The 12858-nt window shown below is 40.3% G+C and overlaps 2 protein-coding genes across 4 annotated transcripts; both read right to left on the bottom strand.

Annotated features, from left to right (window-relative positions):
• Window positions 1–2419: 2419 nt before the first annotated feature.
• LOC115014203 (zinc finger protein 648-like) lies at window positions 2420–6214 on the bottom strand. The gene is made up of 4 exons (XM_029440885.1): window positions 5242–6214; window positions 4736–4854; window positions 4455–4572; window positions 2420–4148 (listed from the first exon to the last, which is right to left on the bottom strand). The coding sequence occupies exons 1-4, from the start codon at window positions 5660–5662 to the stop codon at window positions 3154–3156; spliced, it is 1653 nt and encodes a 550-aa protein (XP_029296745.1). The 5' UTR covers window positions 5663–6214; the 3' UTR covers window positions 2420–3153.
• Window positions 6215–6548: 334 nt separating this feature from the next.
• On the bottom strand, window positions 6549–12097 carry LOC115014982 (zinc finger protein 62 homolog). Of its 3 annotated transcripts, none has more exons than XM_029442147.1 (5): window positions 11909–12097; window positions 10748–11134; window positions 10381–10505; window positions 9509–9569; window positions 6549–8554 (listed from the first exon to the last, which is right to left on the bottom strand). In XM_029442147.1, the coding sequence occupies exons 2-5, from the start codon at window positions 11049–11051 to the stop codon at window positions 7272–7274; spliced, it is 1773 nt and encodes a 590-aa protein (XP_029298007.1). In that variant the 5' UTR covers window positions 11052–11134; window positions 11909–12097; the 3' UTR covers window positions 6549–7271. The 3 variants fall into 3 exon arrangements, with proteins under 3 accessions (XP_029298007.1, XP_029298008.1, XP_029298010.1); XM_029442148.1 differs by having other exon boundaries at window positions 11956–12095; XM_029442150.1 differs by having other exon boundaries at window positions 11982–12055.
• Between the last annotated feature and the right edge of the window lie 761 nt (window positions 12098–12858).

Here is a 12858-nt window from a genome sequence, read left to right as displayed (position 1 = left end):
CACTTACGCATGCTGGAAAATGGAAACGATAAAGACAGAGAGGTACACACATACACACAATATCCATGAGTGTACTTTGACTGATTGCTCATACATAGGGGTAAATATTTCCTCTCTTTTTACGTCTGTATGACATGTTTGGCGAGGAGGGTGCAGTAACCTGGGTGTCAGGAGGGTAATTTTACTCCTGGAGGATTATGGGATGGTGATGGAATGACTCTTTGGGCCAAGGGCAAGAAGGTGGCAGGAGGTTGAAAGTGTGTTTTTTTTGTGGGAAATTAAAGCAGCAGCCTCAGGGGCAAGAGAAATAAACTAAAACATGGAGGCATAAAAGGCAAAGAGCACATTATAGCCTGATCCCTGCTGGGAAACAGACTGATAACACTGTGGCCTGGTGATGATAAAACACTGACTAGGACGTGGTTACCTGACAGTTATTACATGCCGACTGTAAAAACAAACAGAAAAGTTGAATTTATACCAAATCAAAATCACTGTGGAGCCTTTATACTTCATATACTCTAATGATTTCATCTGGTTTTACCCAGTGCCAAAAGAAAAACCGCGGGTAAATCACCAATCATCGATTACCAAAATAGTTGGCAAATCATTTAATGATTCACAACTAAATAAATATAATTAATCTTTGCAGCTCTAGTTTTGAGAATGTGTATTTCTAACATATATTCATACAACATACCTTTTATTACATAAATGCAAAGCAAACCCTAGTGTGTAGTCCTTCCAGCATGTGGTCAACTGTTCATTTGTTGCCGCCCCCCCCCCCCCCCGGGAGAAAAGCTGCTTAGAGCAGAAAGGAGATTACAAATAACCAGATATACAAACAGAAAACACTGCAAAGCCTATGTGACCCCTGCCTATGAAAATACACACACACACACACACACACACACCTATTTTGAGACCCAAATCTGAAAATATAGATTTAGGTTTCTATCTGACCCGACGCTTTCATCCGCACATAAATACAGTACTTACTTACACAGTATATTCACTTAAATGGTCTGTAAGCGCCTGCAGCTTTACTTAGTGGGGATTCAATCCTCTCACATTAACAGCAGTTCACTCACTCACAAACACACACACACACACACACACACACACACACACACACACACACACACATTGCCCTGATCTGACCCATAAATCCATAAATATAAAATATATATATAAACAAGACATGCACCCATTTCTAGAGAACAACGTAGGGTTGGCCTTCAGTTCTTATAACTGTTTAATTTTTATAACCGTGTTCGTAAAACCCAGGAGAGAGAGACTGACACAGGTGACCTTTGAGGGACGGGAGGTCACAGGAGGGGGTCACTGAATGGAATCTTTCAATGAGCAAACCAAGGACTCAGCAGCCTGGGGAATACATGGCCACAGCTCAGCCAAGCCTCGCTCAGCAGAGTGTGTGTGTGTGTGTGTGTGTGTGTGTGTGTGTGTGTGTGTGTGTGTGTGTGTGTGTGTGTGTGTGTGTGTGTGTGTGTGTGAAAGGGAGAGTGAGTGAGAGACGGGCACAAATGTCTCATCAACCTCCAAACATCCCCCATGCTCAAGGCATTTATATGTAGGCCTTTTTTGAAGTTCAGCTGAAGCTATACGAGGCTTCAGCCGTCTGACACAATGAATCAAGTGGATATCTACCATAGTTACAGTGCATTGAGTGTCAAACTTAATTTATTGTTCGTGTTACTATCCCTCCACTGCAGTTACGAAAGGTAATATTCTCTATATATGGTGAAAACACAGAGCTTGTTTTTATTAATAAACCCATTGTAACTTTGGTAGATACCCACTTGATTTGAGTCAGGCTGCTGAAGCCTCACATAAGCTTCAGCTTCAGCTAAAGCATAACAAGAAGTGGATTTTGTACCCCATCACTTAAATTAAATCCCATTACGGAGGAATGTTTTCAGGATTTGGTGTAAGAGAGGGGGAACAATAATTGCAGGGATGTCCTGGTACTCTCAAGGTGATTTACAAAAAAAAGAAGGGATATAACTGCAAAACTGCAAAACTACTTTTACATGCACTTAAATAAAAGCCAAATTGTAGGAGAGAAAAGGTTTTGTGCAAGTTAACACAGTAACCAAAGGACTCACGTTTTGATTTTGCATCATAAGCACATGCTTACAGACCATGACCATGAGAGAGAGGCCATGGTGACACAAGTGCATACATCAGGGGAAAAAATCTGCAAATATAGGGCACATGGTAAAACATGCTGACTGCAAAACTTTTATCAAAAATCTATTTGCAATGATGTCCAAAGCCTTTTCTATAAATCGTTTGTATGTTTATACAGCCCCCTGGTGTCTGGCAAAGAATGGTGCAATAATAGTAGGTTGTACTGAACAATGCATTAATGTTTCTGTCTGGAAGAACAAACACTTCGTACACGAGTATATTATTTAATTTCACTTCAGATACGGATGTAAAATAAAAGCACACTTTTTCTTTTAACACATGTACTTGTTGCAATAACACGTTTTCATTTTACAAATACAAATTTACATGTCAAAATAAAAGGTTTGAGGAGATGGCCAGTACATAAGCACAATTTTGAAGGAAGAGACGTGCTATCCTACCTCTGCATGCCACATGTCTAAATCTAATACCAACTAGACTTTCTTTATTGGCTTTATGAAAGACATTATTTTGTAGTTCTTTCACTTCAAGTAATGAAAAGGTGCTCATATCTCTTTAGTAACTTCACTGATAGCGAAGAAAATAATTGGAAGATAGTGTCACCCTGTATTCTTTTTTGTATGTATTTTCTATACATCAATAGATAATATTTCTTATTTATGGATGATTATATCCAACCATTTACAATACAGTTAATATAAAGCTCTTCCTTTAAGTGCAAACCATAATTCTGACATTGAGTCGTAATAACAAATAAAATTGTTACTTTGATCATGTTTTAAATACACGTAACATTTGATAGTGGTTATTTTTATGGATACCCCCACTTCAAATATGGAAAATATAAATGTTATACTTTAGAACTGTTTGAAGTGTTCAGAAAGAAATGTAGGTGGGACCAAATAGGCAATTCTGAAATAAATTCCTACGGCTTATTTTAACAAAATTAAAGTGCAGAGCCATCATTTTATTTGATATTTTTCAAATGGGATTAGGGCCGATGTCAGGCTCCGGCTGATCATCCATGTAGTAGGGATCTCCTTGGTGGACTCTGTGATTGTGCACCCTCAGGTTCCCTCTGTGGGCAAATCTCTTCCCACACTCTGTGCAAGCAAAGGGCCTCTTCCCCATGTGAACGTCCCGTTGGTGGGCTCTTAAGTTCCCGCTGCGGGCAAAACGTTTACCACACTGAGCACAGCCAAAAGGCCGCTCACCTGTATGTGTGCGAGTGTGCACAGTAAGCTCAGAGGGTGTGAGGAAGCTCTTGTCACAAAACTGACAGGGATGCAGTCTGACTCCTGTGTGTCGTAAAAGGTGTCTGCGCTGGTGGGAGGGGTAGGTGAAACACTTGGTGCAGTATGGGCAGGTGTAAGGTCGTCCACTCCCTCCGCCAGGAGCTGGGGGGTGGCTGAGAGTGTTTGTGTGTCGCAGCGTGAGAGACTGTGAATTGGACTGTGGTCGGAGAGGGTCTCTATTGCCAAATGTTGTGACCCGCCGTGTGTGATTGATGGGGCCTCTCCCACTCCTGTCATCTCTAGGTCTCCATTGAGATTCGCCAGAGGGGGCTTGGGATTGGGATTGACCTTGCCGAGCCCCCCTCTGCCCAACGTCTTGGCCCTGCACTGAATTCTGATTGGAGTTGTGGTTCTCAGGCTCCTGGTCCAGGAAAGGGAAAGAGCTATCGTCATCTTCGTTGCTGGTCTCGTCAGAGACAAAGCTCGGTCGGAAGCAGGGGGTGTCTGTGCCAGTGCTGCTGCTAGCTGGACCAGAGCAGCTGGTGCCATCCGCCTGCAGGTTCTCCATACTGGACACCCCGCCTCGGGTGCCGTCCAGCCCAGGTAACCACTCACCTGGTTGAGCTAGGCTTGGGTCAGGCCTGGGGGAGCAACGTCCACTCTGGGAGATGGAGAGAAAAGGGGTGGAGGCTTGATCCCGGAGAGATCTGTGGTCTGCACTGCCCTGATCCCAATGAGACACTGCAGAGAAATTAGGGGGAAAGGAAACATTTATTATATTTATAGTGTACATTTCACTAGCATATTTACATTGTTGTTATATATATATTGAAGAATACATATGTTTATTTATTTTTTCCATATATATATTACGGTTATATTTTGTAACATAATGCACATATCTTTACATACTTATTTCTATTGTTTTCTTATAAATTCTCTGTGTATACTGTATGTATATATTTATATTCTAGAATGGGAGGAGCCGTAGCGTAACCTAATTTCCCACATAGGGATCAATAACGTATTTGTGATTCTGATTCTTACATTTGGTCTTGGCTTGTGTTGCAGACAGGGTATGTATCGGTCTCTGGTCCCCAGCAGCAAGGCTTCCCTCTGGGACTTGGACTGCGACTGAACCCAGGGTAGGTCGTGATCCAGCACGCTACGGAAAACAAGTTAAACCGGTCTGTGAGATGCAAAACGCCACCAGCAAGGCATGGTTCAAATAGTACGTTGTGTTGGCTGTTGAAATAATTGAATTACTTGTTTCATTACTTCAGTTTTTAGGACAGCCAACTTTTGAAAAATGGAGGACAGGGTCTTACCTCATGTTTCACTGAAGCTCCATCCTGGCCTGTGACCTCTTCTTTCAGCCCACTGAGGCTCTGACTGAGTCCTTCTACTCGGTCTGAACGAGGGGACAAATCCTTTCCCACATTCAGTCCTGTGCAAGAAAAGTGTAGGTGCCTCAGTAAAGCCTTTGGTGCAATTTCAGTAGTGAAAGTGATGACGAGAAAGGTTGATCCTAATACAAAATGGGGCTGGTCCCCCTACAACAATTCAAGGGTTTAGCAGAGGTGCAAGAATTACTCAAATCTTGCACTTCAGTAAAATGTGTTACACTACAGTGTACAAATAACTTGTTAAAGTCCTCAATTGAAATGCAACTTAAGTATAAGTACAAAAGTATTAGAGTACCTAAAGTAAAGGTAGGCTACTAACTATGCATAATTCCCCATTTCACAATCATAGACATTATGTTATTGAATTATAATTATTGAGTGAGTGAAATGAACTCCTGCCTTGATTAAGACCATATGAGCTCCATTACCTGATCCTGTCAGGGTCTGCTGCCTCAAGCCTCCCTCTCTGTCTCCTGATGGCATCTCCCCTTCCTCGCTCCCTCCACCCTTTGCCTTCTGCCTCCTCTCCACTTTCTCCAGCTTGCCTCGGAGGATGGAGATCTCCTCTGTTTTCTGCGCTAGCCCCACCTGCTGTTCACACAGGCTGCTCTCAAAGATCTTGGCGATCTCGCAGACAGCGGCTGCCAGCAGAGAGTCCATGACGGTGGCCAGCTGAGCGTGGAAAGCACTCCTCACGGACTCCATTGTCCTTTGTTTCAGTGGTGATGTTTTAATGTCAACGATTGATTGGCACCGCTGTTTTATTCTATGGTTGGCTTCCAGTGACAATTGAGGGACGATGTGGCTACCACTGTACACTCCTCTCCCCTGACACCTATGTACTGCCATGAGATGTTGCCATACTAAAGAAGTTACGCCATTTCAAATAGTCACCTATCGCAGCAACTTGCTTTTACAGCCCTGTCTGTTTGTGATTAAATACTTCCTGTGCAGTGTTGAATAGATAACTTATCTCAATAAAGATGATACTATTGTCCAGGCTCTATCTTGTAAGCTAACGCTAGTTATAACGTTATACAGTGATGACAAGCAATGTGGTGCAATGCAAAGAGCCAGTTTACATAGTATAAGAACATAGTCAACTTCTAGCTAGCTACAAGAAAACAGGTTGTTGTAACAGGCAATGCAGTCAGTGACGATATGTTAACAAGCTAACGTGTAAACAAGGGAGCCAACGAAGCGTAGCCAGTGCTAGCCCGATCTAGCTAGCAGCCAAGCTAACTGTGTACATGCAATGGAAACAGCCAAAGACGCAGGTCGACTCGGCAATGGCTCTCGATAGTCAGCAGCCAAATATCTTCATTGGCTAACATAAAATCCACGAAAAAACACAAGTCACATTAAAAGATGCGGCCACTCGTCCTCCAGCTAGCAGGTTGATATCTGTGATGTGAGTTGTTGCAAGTCTCGCGATAACAAAACTGAAGGATTCAGGTACTGCAGAAATAAAAGATCCAAAATAAATGTCCAATGTTGTATAGATATTCTGATTAATCACTTAAAATGTGCAATGACGAGGTGGAACTAAGACTACCTCATTCATATTACTCAAAAAATATGCAAGTCTAGCAAATCTATTATAACACATTTATTAAAGAAAATAAAGAGCACCAGGCTTGTAAGTAAGATCAACAATCGCAGTATGTCCATGTGGATCAATCAATACAACCCATACATACAAACAAACACCCAATAAAAATAAAACAAACTCTGATACAGTTAAAGCCATAAATATGTTCACTTTTATTCAGACTTGTTTCAGGACTCAAGCATCAGATGAATGAAATAACAACATAACTTTGAATGTAAGAAGTCTTTGCCAGTGTAATGTTTTCAGATGTGTCAAGTAACAAGACAGAATTTTACAGGATTAGGACAGAACCATTTAGCTTTTGTCCAGTAAATACAGTCAACATCGCAAAACTGAGTCCAAAGGTTTGACTACGCAACTAAAAATATCACCAGACTCTCTGACGCAATCTGCAAGATTGTTTGAATGATGCAGTTTCAAAATACCAATCAAGATACCTTTCACCTTTCATAAAAGAATTACAGCCCATAGGGCTTCACAGCAAATACATACAAATTAGTACAAAACTAGAAAATATTCCTAATATTAAGAAGTGTTTGGCTAAACAAACAAAATGATTGGCACAATGACAATAGAACAAGGTTACATGTGGAAGACCGGACCTCTCTTTACATGGACAGACTGATGTTTTTCATCTGGGCTCTTACTTTAGTTTGAAATGACACAATAAGTGTGATGAACTACACAATAGTTTTAATATTTCATAGAGATGGGGGATACAGATATGATTTATATAATGATCAAATAATTACATCTTAAAATAAAAAAGCAACTTAACTGAAAAAAGGTTAAATACAGGGAATCAGAAACAAGCATGTCGACAAACATGTGATGCCAACCTCTATGTTAATTATGGAAACGCTCCATATGCTTCCCGAGTCGTCCTTTAGTGAAGAAGCCTTTTCCACAAACCTTGCAAGAATGATCTCTGTTACAATTCAACACATGCCTATTGTACTTATTTTGTGAGTAGTATTTCTTCTTACACTTCGCACACTGGCTCTGTTTCGGATTGCAACACCCTTTCTTGTGCTTGCTTAGCTGTCCATGAGAACGAAACTTTGCAGAACATTGGTCACATTTGAGGGGCTTCTCTCCTGTGTGGGTGCGAAAGTGTTCAATCAACCGGGACATGTTTTTCGAGAGCTTCTGACACAATAAACAGATGAAACCATTAGGGCAGCGTTTGCCCATTGTTTGCCATTTTGAACTTGGGCTTATGTCTGGACTGCGATCTCTCTGAACATCGTTATGGTGGATTGCTCGACTTCTGTCTTTCCTTGGAGAGTTTAAATCTTCACGATTATCTTCAGTCTTCTCTAAAGGCTTGGTCCGAGCATGATTTTTATTTGTCCCACTGGATTTCATTTGGTCTTTGTGAATTCTCATTTTGTGCTTTTTGAGTGACTGATTGATGCGAAATTTCTTTGGGCACATGCTGCAAGTGTATGGCGTCTCCCCAGTATGAATACGCTCATGCTCTTTCAGCTTCCAACGATTATGGAAGATTTTGTTGCAGTGTACACAGTACTGGTTTTTGGGGCGGCCATCTTTCTGGATAGATGATTCACTGTGGTTGCCCGAGGAAGGTGTGCCTTTCTTCTCAGCGATCACCTGTTTTCGGCTTGATGCAGTCGGGTTCTTTTCATCACAGGACTCAGGATTTGGATGGTTAGTGGACTGAGCTTTTTTTGCCAGCAATTGTTTGAGTTCTTTGCAAGATGTTTTGTGCACCTTAAGAAAACTTGGATAAGGGAACTCTCTTTTGCAACCTTGGCACTTCCTGTGTGATCGTACATGCACACTTCGTCCAAACATTGTATCAAATAACTTCTTACAAAACTTGCAGCAATACTTTTTTTCACCATCCCTTTTCACCGTCACCTTTTCATCAGACTCAGTTGCTGCGATTTTTCTTTCCTCACTTTTGCTCTTCTTTGTATTTTCTTGCTCTTTTCCCGTTAAATTTCGCCCTCTGCTTCTAAGAACTGTACTGCTCGTTATGTCCGTATATTCCTGTTTGGTGCCTTGGAGCAATTCCTTCATGTCATTTCTCACTCGAGTTTCTTGCCCACGCGTTGGTAAGGTTTTGTCCTGCGTGGGTTTGTGCCTCTCATTTAATGAGGAATCTGTTAAAAAAAACATAGCAAATAACATTAAACTGTGACCCAGTGAGAACAGAGGTGACATGAATATAACAAACCAGTCTATTATGTAACAAACTGACCAATACTGTGGAAGAAAATAGAACTTGTAATGGTCACAGCATTGAAAGATGACATATACATTTTACGGCAACACATCTTATTAGAATCAGTGTCCAAGTGAGAGCGCTGATAGTCTTTAAACGACTTGTGCACATGATGGCTACCCCACATATCCTTCATTCCTTCTGAGCATTGGTTGTATGCATCTTCACCAATAAGCGCTGTGCTTCTGCAAGATGTTGTTCAGCACATGAATTGTGTTGGTGTAACTCGGGAAGTGATGCAAAGCCAGCTACAGACAATGAACAAAAGACAACAATGGTGGAATGCTGAAATTAAACTAATAGAGCTTGTTGTCACGGCCATTTTACCTGAAGTGTCATAAATGTTTAGCTAGTTTTGACTAAATTACATTTCTGGGGAGATAGTCCCTATATAAACTCTTTACAGTGTGTAATTCTGTGGATTATCCAGAGTGATGGGGACACTTCTGGAATGAGATGATGCTGAATTTGTGTAACCTAATTGTTCACACCTGTGAGCACCACACACTAAATCTGATCAATTAAGGGTGGAGGCAAAAATCCTAGAGATGGACATCTTAAAAGCTGGGCGACTACAACCTGACCTATCTCAATGGACAGACAAACACTATAGGCAAGTGTTTTTATTATTAATTAATAAAGTACATTCAATTTTGGATTGTACCTGGCATGTTGACAAAGACAGTCTTCTTATTTAGAAAGAGTCTTGGAAATCATAAAATAGCTATTTGTCAATGCAAATGTGTGACTATAGAAGGCAATTACAATACTCAGTATTACAATATTAAATATCATTTACAGCAGAAAACAATGAATTAAACATGAAACTTACTTCTCCTGGTTCTCCTGAGAACGTTTGCTCGCTGTTCGGGGTCAATGTCACGCTGAACCACCTAAAATACAGATAAGTAGCATGTTATTGGTTATATTTCCAGTGATTAACAATGCAACGTACAAAGAAAATAAGTACATACAGAGCTGTGTCTGCATAGACAGCAATTAATAAGATGGACTTTGAATGTTTAAAGACTTTGTCATTTTGCCTAAATGTGAATAATTGGATATTTCAGCTCTTTATACCACTGTACATCATATCTCGCCCCTACTGCATACACTGGATAATAATAAATAACCAATAATATATTGGACATATCCACTTTATACCAGAGGAGCCTTTTTTTTTTTAAAAGCACAATCCCCTAAAAAAAACAAAAAAATGTTGTGTTGCCTCATTGACTGGCTGTGTTGATCTGTTAGGAATCATGTTAACAACTATCTGATCCAGATGAAGTGTTGGATTCAATTGAGATCAAAACATGGACACAGGTAACATTTTCACTCCATCGCATCTGCTCGCAGGATATCACAAAACATATCGTGTTCTTCATACAACTGACTGTGGTGACATCTTCAGAGTGCCATGTAATGTTTCCAGTGTATCAATCATTCATAAAAACTCTGGACTTCATGTATTCTGTTGTATTATTACTGTGCCGTTAACGCTGAACAACAACGACACAACAGTGTGTGCAGCCTGTCTCTTCGCACAACATAAATGATCAGATTGTCATCAGCAGTTTTCTCTACTGGTTCACAATTGTAAAGTGAAATGCCACCCCATCAGACTTTAGATTCAACTTTATTGTCACTGTACTCTGCACAATGACAATAAAGTTTTATCTAATTTTCACTTGAAATGCACACCTGCTGCTTGATGAGGGAAATGGGCCACAGAGGAATGGACAGCCGACGCAGTCTTACGCTGGGACATAAATCTCCTTGCTTGGTCGCGGTCTCGCAGCCCAGGGGAGCACACCAGTCATCAGGTACTGCACATGCAAAGACACAAACATGGTCAAGCTACAATAAGCCATGTAATGTTGTTGTAGAACAAAATGTCCATGCACATCGTTAAAAAGGCTTTCTCTTTGCTACCCTCACATAAACTTGCGGCAAAATACTAGTTACTGTACTTTAGGCGATATCTAATGCCAAACAATACATAAATGTCTCTTCTACAGGAGAAATCAGCATATTTTGTCAAGTTATTCACCTCATTTGAACACTATACCTTCAAAATCAATCTCAGGAACATCAGCAGTTTGTTCAGGTGCGCTCAGAACATCTTCCGTCCTTCCTTTTTTAAACTCCATTCCTCTGTCACCTCCAAGCTCAATTTCACTCAGTCTGATCTCTGCTCTATGCAACTTCATTTTAAGTTGAGCAACTTCCTCTCCTTTCTGCCCCAGTTCTATTTGATGGTCATGTAGACTGTTCTCGAAGATCCCCATTATTTCAAACACAGCTCTACTCAGGACTGTGTCCATGCTTGTGCTCAGCTGGGCACTGAACTCTCTCATCAGATAGTCAGACATCTTTGAAGATGGCTGGGATCAGCTCACAGATGTCCTAGATCCTTAGGTCTTGTGTGATTATGTACTAGTTCTTTCACTTCCCCCTAAACAGAGAGATAAGAGATCAGATTACGTCTTATTTGAAGAATAGAACAGAAAATACTTTATTACATACTTATTGCGTGCAAAGGTAGAAATAAGTGTTTGGTTTGCGTGTGAAAAATCTGCTATTGAAAAAGGTACATTAAAAAAACAGGACAGGACATGGGTGAACATTAATACTAATGTTTAGCTCTAAACCCAGGGAAAGGGATTCTCTTTTAACATTAATCCACATAAATGCCTCGTATCCTTGGAGCATGCAGTACCCGACTATAGATGGTATTGTTTCAACCATATGACGTTTGACCACAGTGGGACATTCACCAGCCACAATACAAAACGTAACGGTTTGGATGTAAACAATCCCATGCTAGCATTAGGGAACACCATCAGGAATTAGCGCCAAGTGGTGCCTTTTAATGACCATATAGTGAGCTAACGCAATAATAGGGATGGCAACAAACGGTAAAGTTGGCTAGCTGGTTAAGAATGAAAGCAATAACATGAATGGTATCTCTCTGAATCACACTGCAGTTAGCCATGTTCATGAATGAGTAGCTACATATATTTTGCTTTCGACGAAAGAACAGACTATAGTTCGGTTCCTGCAACGTACACGTGCATTTATTTTTAAACGCCTCGAGGCGTTGTGTTAACTGCTAAAGTGCGTTACAAGCTAGCTAAACATGTGTTGAAAATCCACATAGCGGGCAAATGACCGTCTATGCGAAACACTGGCCGTTCGGCACGAGGAGAACTGCTGCACGATGACTTACTTATTCTGGACAACAGACACTTGACTACACGATAAGTTAACACCCACTTATTCACTGACATGTACATTCGTACTCAGCTGCATTTGTTTCTTGTTGGTTAGTCAACGTGTAGCAAGTAGCAACAACAAGGTTACATGCACATCCGCCATTTTCACTCAACATCCCCAAAAGGTGGGGAAAGGGTACGTCATGTCTACGTCACTATGGCTATACAAAAAGGGCAACATTTTTGCTATCCCGCGTATATTTGTTGTATATCGTTAAATATTTAAAAATAATAAAATTGTACAAATAAAATATGGTTGTCCAAATAGTTGGAATAGCTATTTCCTTAACGCATGCGCTCTGCATCTGTCTGATACGCCGGGCGGTTAGGGTTAGGGACCAATCTGGTACGAAAACAGGCTACACAAGTTATTGGTATAACAATATGTAGATAATAAATAAAAAGTTATAATAGTCTTTAGTCAAACGTCATAATGAACATGGACATTGATGCCATTTAAATATGTTATCAACCATGTAGCAAGGGGTGTGGCCACTTTATTAGGTACACCTGTACAATCTAATGCAATTCAATGCAACAGCTGTCATAAATTCTACTTTGACAATTGCAAATCTATTTGACATTATGTTTTGCTCATTTTGTGGCAATTAAAAAAATGTTTTCACCCCTGAAGCAAACAGTAAATTGATAATGACATTTTTACAGGTTGTGTCCTCAATATTATTATTAATATATTGACACTTATTATCAGCTTATTAAATATGACCAAAAAGTATAAAGAAGTTACAATTTGTTCTACCTAACTAGCTAAATGAAAAATGCTTCTCTCCCAGTAGTGCAATAATCATTGTAATCTTAAAATATAATTATGTCGGTGGCAACATTTGGTACACTTTTACAATTTATTTCAATTCAATTTAATTCAATAGCTCTGCCATTAATT

The sequence above is a fragment of the Cottoperca gobio genome, chromosome 10, assembly GCF_900634415.1.
Source record: "Cottoperca gobio chromosome 10, fCotGob3.1, whole genome shotgun sequence".
NCBI lineage: Eukaryota > Metazoa > Chordata > Actinopteri > Perciformes > Bovichtidae > Cottoperca > Cottoperca gobio.
The sequence above is the reverse complement of the archived record's forward strand: the minus strand, read 5'-3'. Positions and strand labels throughout refer to the sequence as shown.